Below are 9,266 nucleotides of genomic sequence, written 5' to 3'. Positions count from 1 at the left end.
TTCAAACACTTCCCACAGAAGAAAAACAAGTCAACTGTTACATACAAACATTTATATTCCAGCTTCCTGGTTGGAAAACAGTATAAAACAGCATTTATGTATAGCTGCAGTAGAAAAGTAACCTGACAGTATTCTTGTCTATAAGACAGACGCTGCACAGACACCAGTGTTAGTGTCACATCTCTGATGCAACACGCTGACCTACTGACACAGTTTTCTTGCTTCACTCAAAAACATTTCACCAATCAAAAGAAATTTAAAAAAAAAACTAAATGAACTGAAACTTCTGCATTACGGTAATGCTGAAGACTGAAACACACATTTAGAACTTAGTGTTGCTGGATTTTCTGTAGCATGTGCGTCTGCAGAAGCAAAGGCTTCTTCCTTTGATTAATAAAGGGGAAAATAAGTTTCATAGTTTACTGCTCCGTACTTCAGTGAAAAGCTGAACAGAGTACTGAAATATGTACTTAAGTGGTTCAAAGGTCTGCAGATGGTCTACTCTGCAGACTGAGTGCAACCTTAAATACCGACTGACCCATGAGCGGCTTTGACTGAGGCTCACATCGTTGGTGTGGGAGCGGCTCTCCTGTCAGAAGTCATTACTGTCACCAGCAGAGCTGAAAATACTTTAAATACTTTTACAGTATTTTTACCACTTGAGGGAAAACAGACACTTAAAACATAATTCTGAGTTTTTCCTTCCTAAAGTTAAGGTGGACCTGCCCTTTTAGAGCAGACCCATATTTAACCCTAATCTGGTGACAGCTGATGACTCTGTTTATGGTGCTGCTGTGGTAACTGTCATACGGTTCGTGTCACCTTCAGGTCTGATGAGCAATCTGAGTGATTTTCTGCAGCATTTCCTCCGACTCCAGCTGCTCGAGAGTCAGCAGAGACAAACCCAACTGGTCCTCCTGGAGAGAAAGAGAGAAGCAAGCATGGCTGCCTGGTCAGCTGTTGTCCGGAAACGTCAGCGCTCATAAGAGCTGTGCAGCTCCGTGCAATTCAAACTGCTTTACAGCAGCATTTATTCATCTGATCAACAAAGTCAGGTGGCTCATGATCTCGATGGCAGTGGATTTATTTTTCTGGTGCCAGAGTTGTGCCAGTAAACAATGACACCAACAACTCGTCAGACACTTTAAGATTAATTTGCTAGATTATAAAACTTTTCCCCATTTAAGGTATTAAATTATAACATTAAGTTTCATTAAGCTTCAGAAATGAAGCAGACTCTTAGACAAGAGGACAGATGTTTGAGCCAATCACGGGGAGAAGATCACTAAACCCAATGCTTTGCTCCTTTTAAAGCCAGTGTGCTGTCCTGTGTTCGTTTACTCGTTGCAGTGGTGCTTGTGATGCTTGGCGCGTTGTACCTGTCTGAAAGGCTGAGCCATCTGCCGCAGGAAGTGCTTGGAAAGCTGCACGGCCTCGTCCACGGTGAGGTTCAGACTGCCGTCGTTGATGTGCTCCTGAATCCAGCGGGGTAGCTTCCCACGTTTGTCTGCTCGTGCGTAACGCTGCAGAGCACAGAGGAGGTTAGTACAGGCTTCGCTCAGCTACTTCAGCGTTAAACTCGAAGGACTGCCGCTGTGAAGCAGAGTGTAGAAGCCTGGCGTACTGCGGCAGGATCAGACAAATATTCAGACACACCTTGTCAGCAAAAATCATGAGTCCATAGTCAGTTTTGCCTCGGATGGCTCTGCCTACGCACTGAGCCGCGTGGCGCATGGCGTCAAACGTCAGAAAGTCGTTCTCCCTGATCTGAAACTGATCCCGAAGGTACTCCAGCCGAGCCTGAGTCGAGTTACAGAGAGAGAAAAACCCTTAGGGAATCATGACAAAACTATCCAGACTGAGAAAAGGGAACGAACACAAACTAAAATGTGTGGTTTTGTTACTCGTTTGATAATATAAATCCTTGAATAGCAAACATCACAGCTCAAATACAAAATATGAATAGATTTAACTTTCTAAGCTTTGACCCCACACAGAGGTGATTCTGACCTTTAGGATGCGGCTCTGCGTATAAACATACGGCACTCCAAACATGATGACAGCACGGCCATAATGGTGCACTGAACAGAAAACACAACGAGACTCAGAGTCAGCGACAAAACGCATGTTTGCTTCATCTTATCGTCTCCAGCCACGCAGGATTCTTCTTCTGCTGTTTGCTTTAATTTGTCCTGCTGGAGCCGCACAGAGCAACTCGATGACTTACCGAAATCGATCCCTTCAGACACTTTTCCTCTGGCCACAGACAGGAGGATGGCTCCTCGGCCGTTCTCACACGCCTAAACAGCAGAGACAGGAAGGTCAAAGGTCAAAGTCTGTCAACACAAAAGATCTGAACATCTGTTTGTTTGTTCACGGCTCAATTTATGATTTTGGTCTCTTTGTTCTCTCTGTTAGTTAAATGCTGTATACTACTACAATAATGGGTCTGACCTCTTGGTATTTCTCCAGGGCCATGCTCGTCTCTGCAGCATCCTGAGTCTCGATGAAGATCAGCTTGTTTCTCTGGATATTCTCCAGGATACCCTGCAAGCGAACGTGACCCCAGAAACAACAAAAACACACAAAATTAATTTATTATTAATATATTAGTTACTAAACGAACTGGGATTAAATAAGAGAATGCTTCTTCCGGCTCATTTTTGAACATATAAAGTTATCTATTGTGATTATTTTTCTCTTTATGTTTTATTTTGTTTGTGTTTTTTTCCTTCATTGTTCTATTTTTTTACATGTTTAAAATAAAGCCACTTCACAGATTACAGAAAGATATGTCAGATTTCTACAGCTTCACGAAAGAAAAACGGCGGTTGTTTCAGTTACTCAGATGCTTGTGGATTACACACACACTGACCTGTTCATACCAGGACGCCACGATGTTCTCCATGTAGACGTAGCTGGTGAAAAACGCCACAATCCCATCAGGAACGACCGCAGACATCTCCAGAAGCAGGTTACCATAATTCCGAATCACAGCTGGAGAAGAAAACATGAAAATGATCTCGTTACATGTTGATGAAAACACAGCGTTGCAATTTGTAGTTGTACAGCCTTTGATTTGAGAGGTCACGTTCAAATAGCACAAGTTATTTTTACTAACCAAAATCTTCTCTGGTCTCAAACTTGGAGCTCAGGGCCACCTGGTCGTTTCCTCTGCCAACAATCTGTGGAAGACAGAAACAAAGTGATGGAAATGATCCAGCTGATTATGTTTCTCTCCTCTTTTTGTTCATGTCTCCAAGGTGGTGGTGCTTTTGTGACTCCACCCAGGACCACAGTTGTTTTTTAGTTTTTTTTTTCCATATTAAGTGTTGTTACAGACCAGAGGGCAGAGGCAGGTGCGCGCCAGTGTCATGGTGAAGGACGCCATGGTAACCGGGCGAAAGTCAAGGATGCGGGGATAGATGTCCAGGGGGGAAAGTGTCTGAAGAGAGGAGAAACATCAGGGGTAAGATGGTGAAATTAGATCAGGCTTTCATTTAGATCCTTCGAATCAGATCTTTCATTTCAAAGGCTTCAAAGAGGCGATGACCTGATGTCTGTTCACTCAGGAACAAACGAGGTGCTTCTAACGGCTTTACTTAGACGTTTAAAACTAAGAACAAGACACTGCAAGAAGGAATTCAGACTCCTGCACATGTAAGAAAAACTCAGCAGTCACACGTGTCGTTGAATAAACAACGGGATTATATTTCAAGACAGAACGTGTTGAATGGAAGTTTTACAGTATTATGATGTTATTATCGGAGGTCTGCAGGGAAAAAAATGAAGTGAGAACTTCACCTAATTTTGTTTCAAAGAATAAAAAGGAAACTTGATTACTTCACTCACTGTGCGGACGTCACCAGATTGTTTTTGTACCTTTAATGAATTAAAAATTGTAAATTAAATGTCACCGGACTGAAATGAGCAGAAAGGAAGTACGTACCCCTGAGGTGATGATGACTGACTGGAATCTTTGGAAAACTGGTTTGATGGCTATAGACGGGTCCATGCAGCTGAGAGGGGAACAGACAAACACACTGACCTGTGATACACAGATATCAACCTGGCATCTCCTTTTACTTGTGTTAAAACGATTTGTGTAAAAGAATGAAACTAAATGACAATCACAGGTAATCTCCTCTGCAGACGGCGGCACATGAACTCGTTCAGAATTCATTGTGCAGCTCACCTGAAATGCAGCACGGGGTTGGCGATGGTCGGAGTTCTGTCTTCAAAGGGCTCGATGATGATGGTGAAGCCTTTTTAGACACAGAGAGATACTACAGATCATAATCCAACAGCATCTACGTTTATTAATGCCACCGTGTTACTTGGAGTTGAACAGAGGCGGGACTTTTTACTACCTTGGCTGTAGGTGCTGACGAGAGTGGCGAAGTTCGAGATGAGAGTAACAGCTGAGAAGTCTGTGATGTCGGCGATCTCCAGAGTTCGAAGCAACGACTGCAACCGCTCTGCACAAAACCTGGAGATACAAGGAGGATGGATCGGTGATAAAGAGACGGGAAACAGAAACGACCAAGAAACTAAGCGAGGCTGTTCGCATTCGCATTAGAGCAGAAAAGAAGCTGAAACTGACCTCAGAGGCTTGCGGTCGATGCAGACTTTTTCGAAAATGTCTTTAAGGAACTGCGGCGCGCTCTCCTGTACGACGTGTTGGACCCTCAGACGAGACTTCAGATACTCCAGGAAGCGTCTTATGAAACCTACAAAGTGCTCGGCTGTACGAATAGAGCCAGGCACCGCCTCTGACAGAAAGAGAGGAGGACAGTTTGTGTTTTAGATTTTTTTTTGGCTCATGTCTACAATAAGATTCGGCTCTTCATCTAAACCCGTCCAGAAAGATTACAGTTCCAATGTCTGGAGTTTGATGCGGACGGAGGACTTAGAGACAACTTGAAATGCTTACTACCAAACTCTGCTTCTAAACCAGCGCTTCAAAATTTACTCTGAGCTGAGAGAACAATTAAAGGAAAAACCTTGAAGGATTTCATCAGGCAACACCGGATTTGCGAGGTAGATGTCGGTTTCTCTCGCCACATTGGCTTGCTTCAGCCCCTCCACCAAGCGTCTGTACTCCTCCCTCAGCTTAGCAGCATCCGTCTCCTTTATCCTATAAACACAGCAGAAGAGGCAGATTACAGTAGCTTAGATTAATACTCATTCGTAAGATTTCCTTATTTTCTGTCTCTTTAATCTGTTCTGCAAAATTACAGCCAGTGAGAGGAGCAAAGACGTTCCGATTATTGGTGCAATCTTTCATTCGTTCAGGAAAACATGGATGCATTTCCATGTTGCAAGTAATGATGCAAGCATTACTTGTGTATGGTGTTCTGGAGAGTGTCCACGTTGTTCTGACAGCGGTCCAGCGTTCGCCTGGTGATATTTACGCTCATGGAGTCGATGCACACGTTGTCTGAGGAGAGAGTGAAAGAAAGTATGAATTCTTTTAAATAATTACTATAAAACAAATTCCTAAAATAGACAAAAACATTCAGCTAAATGCACCGAATGTGCATATTAGACTCAGATTAATTGCTCACCGATATTATGAGCCTCATCAAATACCACTACAGATTTCTTTGCCAGCTCTTTAGACACCAGATCAGCTATCTTGGGGTCCAGCAGGTAGTGGTAGCTGTACACCACAATGTTGGCATGCAGGATCTGAGAGAAATCAAGAGGAAACAAGCTTCAAGATACAACATTAAACTCTGGATTATTCAGTAATGAGAAGCTGACGTGTTATCATTTATTTTCCAATTAGAGCAGCCAGTGAGAAAAATGTTTTTCCTATAAAAGCATGCAAACAGCATTTTACATGTAATAAAACACTCAAAATCTCATTCATGTTCATATACATTACATGGTCACGGATTTGGCATTTTCACAGTAAAGGTTTTCCCAGTAACTCACTGAATAGCGAGCCAGATAGTAAGGACACCAGCCCTTCCTCCTGCCAAAGGCCTTGAGGTCATCAAGGTTGTAGATGCCAGCAGGAAGAGGCACCTGTCGGCCGACTGAATCGAACTCCTGCAACACAAACCAGGTTTTCCTCTGTTTCCCAGTTTTCAGGCATTGCAAACCTACACAGTTTGTATCTGAGACTCATAAAACTTTATCAGTTCCTGAGTTCATGTAAGTGACAGCCAGAAACCAAAAACACTTTTCTAATCTGCATATCTGATGGTGTCGAGTAGTGGCTGGATTTAAATTTTCAGACTGATTAAATGCTCCTAACTAATCATGTCGAGCCAGTACGTTGTAATCACCCAGCACAGAAATGAAAAGATTACTAAAGAATAGAAACCTGAACTTGTTTTTAAACTTTTAATCCATAAAGATCAAACCCCACCCGTTATGCTGAAGCCTGATGCTGTCATGTCATCGGCCATTACAAAAAACAAAACAAAAAATAACTTCTGCTTCTGTTGAAAAACACCATCTGATGTGAGTTCTTACCTCGTAGAAGCGACAGACGGGCACGTTGGGGTTGCTTTGATGTTGTGCGCGGATGTACGATGCTGTCAGACTGTGGCACTTCCCATCGACTTCCTTACTGAAGCGCAGAGAGCTCACCTGTGTGAAGACAAGCGTGTCGGTCACTTTTGAAAGGAGAAAGCTGAATCCTGAATCGCTCTTCTGGCTTTGTGGGATGCAGGTGTTCATACCTCAGGGTGGATGCAGAGGTTCTTCCTGGAGGAAAGAGCAAGAGCCAGGAAGTTGTTGCTCTCTCCTGTTTCTTTAGTGTAAAACTCCATCAGCTTCCTCAGCTCCTCCACAACCTCATCGGAAAGAATCAAACACAGTCTGAGACTTCGGGGCTTTGAAAGCTTCTTCTTGTGTAACTCAAAAAGAAAGTTACAAAGTAGAAACACGCTTCACTGACGACTGATTTGACGTCCACTCACCTTCTCGATCTCTGGAACTGTTCTAGAGCAGTAAATTAACTTGGTGACCTCCAGAGGGAAAGCCTGAGAGAGAGAGAACATATTTACATGCTAATCTGCCACCAGCTGTTAGTATGAACCGTTTATGAGAGAGGCTGAACTCACCCTTTGGTAGGCCACAATGAGGGACAGTAGAGAGATGGTCTTCCCTGTCCCTGATGGCATCTCCAAGACTCCATGACCCTGAACAGGAACAGGTTCGGTTAACACAGAAAGCAACAGCTGAAAGTAAACACTTTTAAACACGTGTTTGTGTGTTAGTAAAATTTGAGATGGACACACTGTACTTCCCTGAAGGAGCAACAAAACACGACACGATGACACAAAAGGTAAAATCTGGACTAAACACTGTAACTTTAGGAATCATCTCTTCACCTCCAAGGAAGAAAAGGAGGAAAAAAGTAACTCAAATTTCAAAATACATACATGCATGACTGGACTGATCACATCAAGAAAAATGTGAACTTTTCTTTAACTGGAAACAGCAAAGAGCAGAAAATATGATCATCCTAAATAACTGAAATAACAACTGGATAAAAAAGATGACTCGTCTTCCATCTTCTTCAGACCAAAATGAATTTATCGCATCGCTTCCTCCTCTGTCCCCAACAGCAGCTGTACAGGCTTTATATATCACATGTCCTCCTTCACCACATCCATTTCTCTGAGTTCTTCCTCTTCTCTCATGCCTGGCAGCTCCATCTTCAACACCCTCTGACCAATATATCCACTATCCCTCCTCTGCACACGTCCAAACCATCCCAGCCTCTCTAACTTTGTCTACAAACAATCTCAACCCTCTGATGTATTCAACTGTAATCTAACCAGCCTGGTCACTCACAATGAAAATCTCAACATCCTCAGTTCAGCCTCCTGTCTTTTTTACAGTGCCACAGTCTTCAAACCAAACATCATACCAAGTCTCACTACCATCTTGTAAACCTTGCCTTTCACTCTTGCTGATATCATTCTGTCACAAAACACTGGTAACACTCATCTCCATGCAATCCACCTCTCATCTCCACTGTTCATTACTCTCGTTCACACGTGTCATCCAACCCAGGGTATTTGTGTAGATAGGAGCACTGTGCATGAAAACCACACCTTCAGATTAACCTCTAACGCCACCCACCTTGGCATCCAGCGTCCTCTTCAGCTCCAGCATGTAGGAGTACTGCTCGGGGTAGATGTAGTCATAGGGAAAATACACCAGCAGACCCTCAATGTTGAGCCTGCAAGGAAACAGCAACGATGCTAACAGTGCACAGCAGCTGTACAGGCTTCATACTGGACTATCTTTAAGCCAAGTATGTGTGAATGAGTGCGAGACATCTAAAATAAAAGTTAAAACAATGATTTGGATAAACTAGAGCCACAAAACTCTGATTTTATGTGGACTTGGCTCAGGTATGTCACAGCCCATGTTGTCTGTTTGTACTCAGTAAAATACTCACTTCATCTTCACAGCACGTTTAGCGGCAGCTCCTCTTCTTTTTACGTAACTTGTGTTATTTTAAAACAGTCATTAAAATTTGAATGTGCGCCAAAAACACAAAACAAAACGCCGCATTAGAGACGCCACAGCCTGTTACAGCATTTAATTCTTCTTCGTTTATCGTTTAAACGCTATCAGACGGATTACCGCCCCCTGCAGGCCAAAAGGAAAACTAAATACTCCTCTGTAATACTTTGAAGTTACATTTAAAAACCCGTTATTTAATCAGTTTATAGTTATTATCTCCTTTTATTTATTTTATTTATGTATTTATATTTAGATTTGACTACGACTACTTCAACTGGAAGTGTTAGCCTGCTGCTATCGACGCTAACTTGCTCTTGGGGGGGGGGGGGGGGGCACATTCGAGTCATATAACAGTTTCATTTCCGGTGAATAGTTTGAAAAAGAAACGCTAACATAAATGGTATACTGTGTGTTGCCAAACATCGACACAACCAGCTGTTACATCTTACTGTGTAGCGGTAAATGTGACTTTTCGGTCGTCTTGCTTGTTACGTTATAGTTAAAATTCACAGCTGTGCTTTCTCCATGCTTTCGTTCATTATTTAGGCTTCAGCGTCTACAGCAAAGGCATGCATGTGTTGGGTAATTTCATTATATTTTTTGTGTTATTTGGAATACCCTATTATATAACTTTATTTTCACAGGCTTTTCCGGAAGTAGTTCTAAGTCAGCTGCATTAATGAGATTTTAATCATTTTAAAGAGTTGCCATTCCAAAGAGTGACCACACGGGGGCAGCACATAGCAATAAAATCGCCCTTGTGCACACTA

The 9,266-nt window shown here is 42.7% G+C and overlaps 1 protein-coding gene across 1 annotated transcript; it reads right to left on the bottom strand.

Annotated features, from left to right (window-relative positions):
• Positions 1 to 37: 37 nt before the first annotated feature.
• Positions 38 to 8,603, bottom strand: ercc2 (excision repair cross-complementation group 2). The gene is made up of 23 exons (XM_084950646.1): positions 8,429 to 8,603; positions 8,107 to 8,206; positions 7,080 to 7,157; positions 6,936 to 6,998; positions 6,696 to 6,809; positions 6,487 to 6,603; positions 5,941 to 6,057; positions 5,568 to 5,691; positions 5,344 to 5,440; positions 5,004 to 5,137; positions 4,604 to 4,772; positions 4,371 to 4,489; positions 4,196 to 4,265; positions 3,950 to 4,019; positions 3,344 to 3,445; positions 3,122 to 3,185; positions 2,876 to 2,997; positions 2,455 to 2,547; positions 2,228 to 2,300; positions 2,011 to 2,081; positions 1,657 to 1,800; positions 1,380 to 1,523; positions 38 to 917 (listed from the first exon to the last, which is right to left on the bottom strand). Exons 1-23 carry the CDS (start codon positions 8,431 to 8,433, stop codon positions 825 to 827), a joined length of 2,283 nt encoding a protein of 760 aa, XP_084806772.1. The 5' UTR covers positions 8,434 to 8,603; the 3' UTR covers positions 38 to 824.
• Between the last annotated feature and the right edge of the window lie 663 nt (positions 8,604 to 9,266).

This window comes from Perissodus microlepis, chromosome 14, assembly GCF_051167445.1.
Source record: "Perissodus microlepis isolate ML-2025 ecotype Zambia chromosome 14, ASM5116744v1, whole genome shotgun sequence".
NCBI lineage: Eukaryota > Metazoa > Chordata > Actinopteri > Cichliformes > Cichlidae > Perissodus > Perissodus microlepis.
Note: the sequence above shows the minus strand (reverse complement) of the source record. Positions and strands in the feature narration are given on the sequence as shown.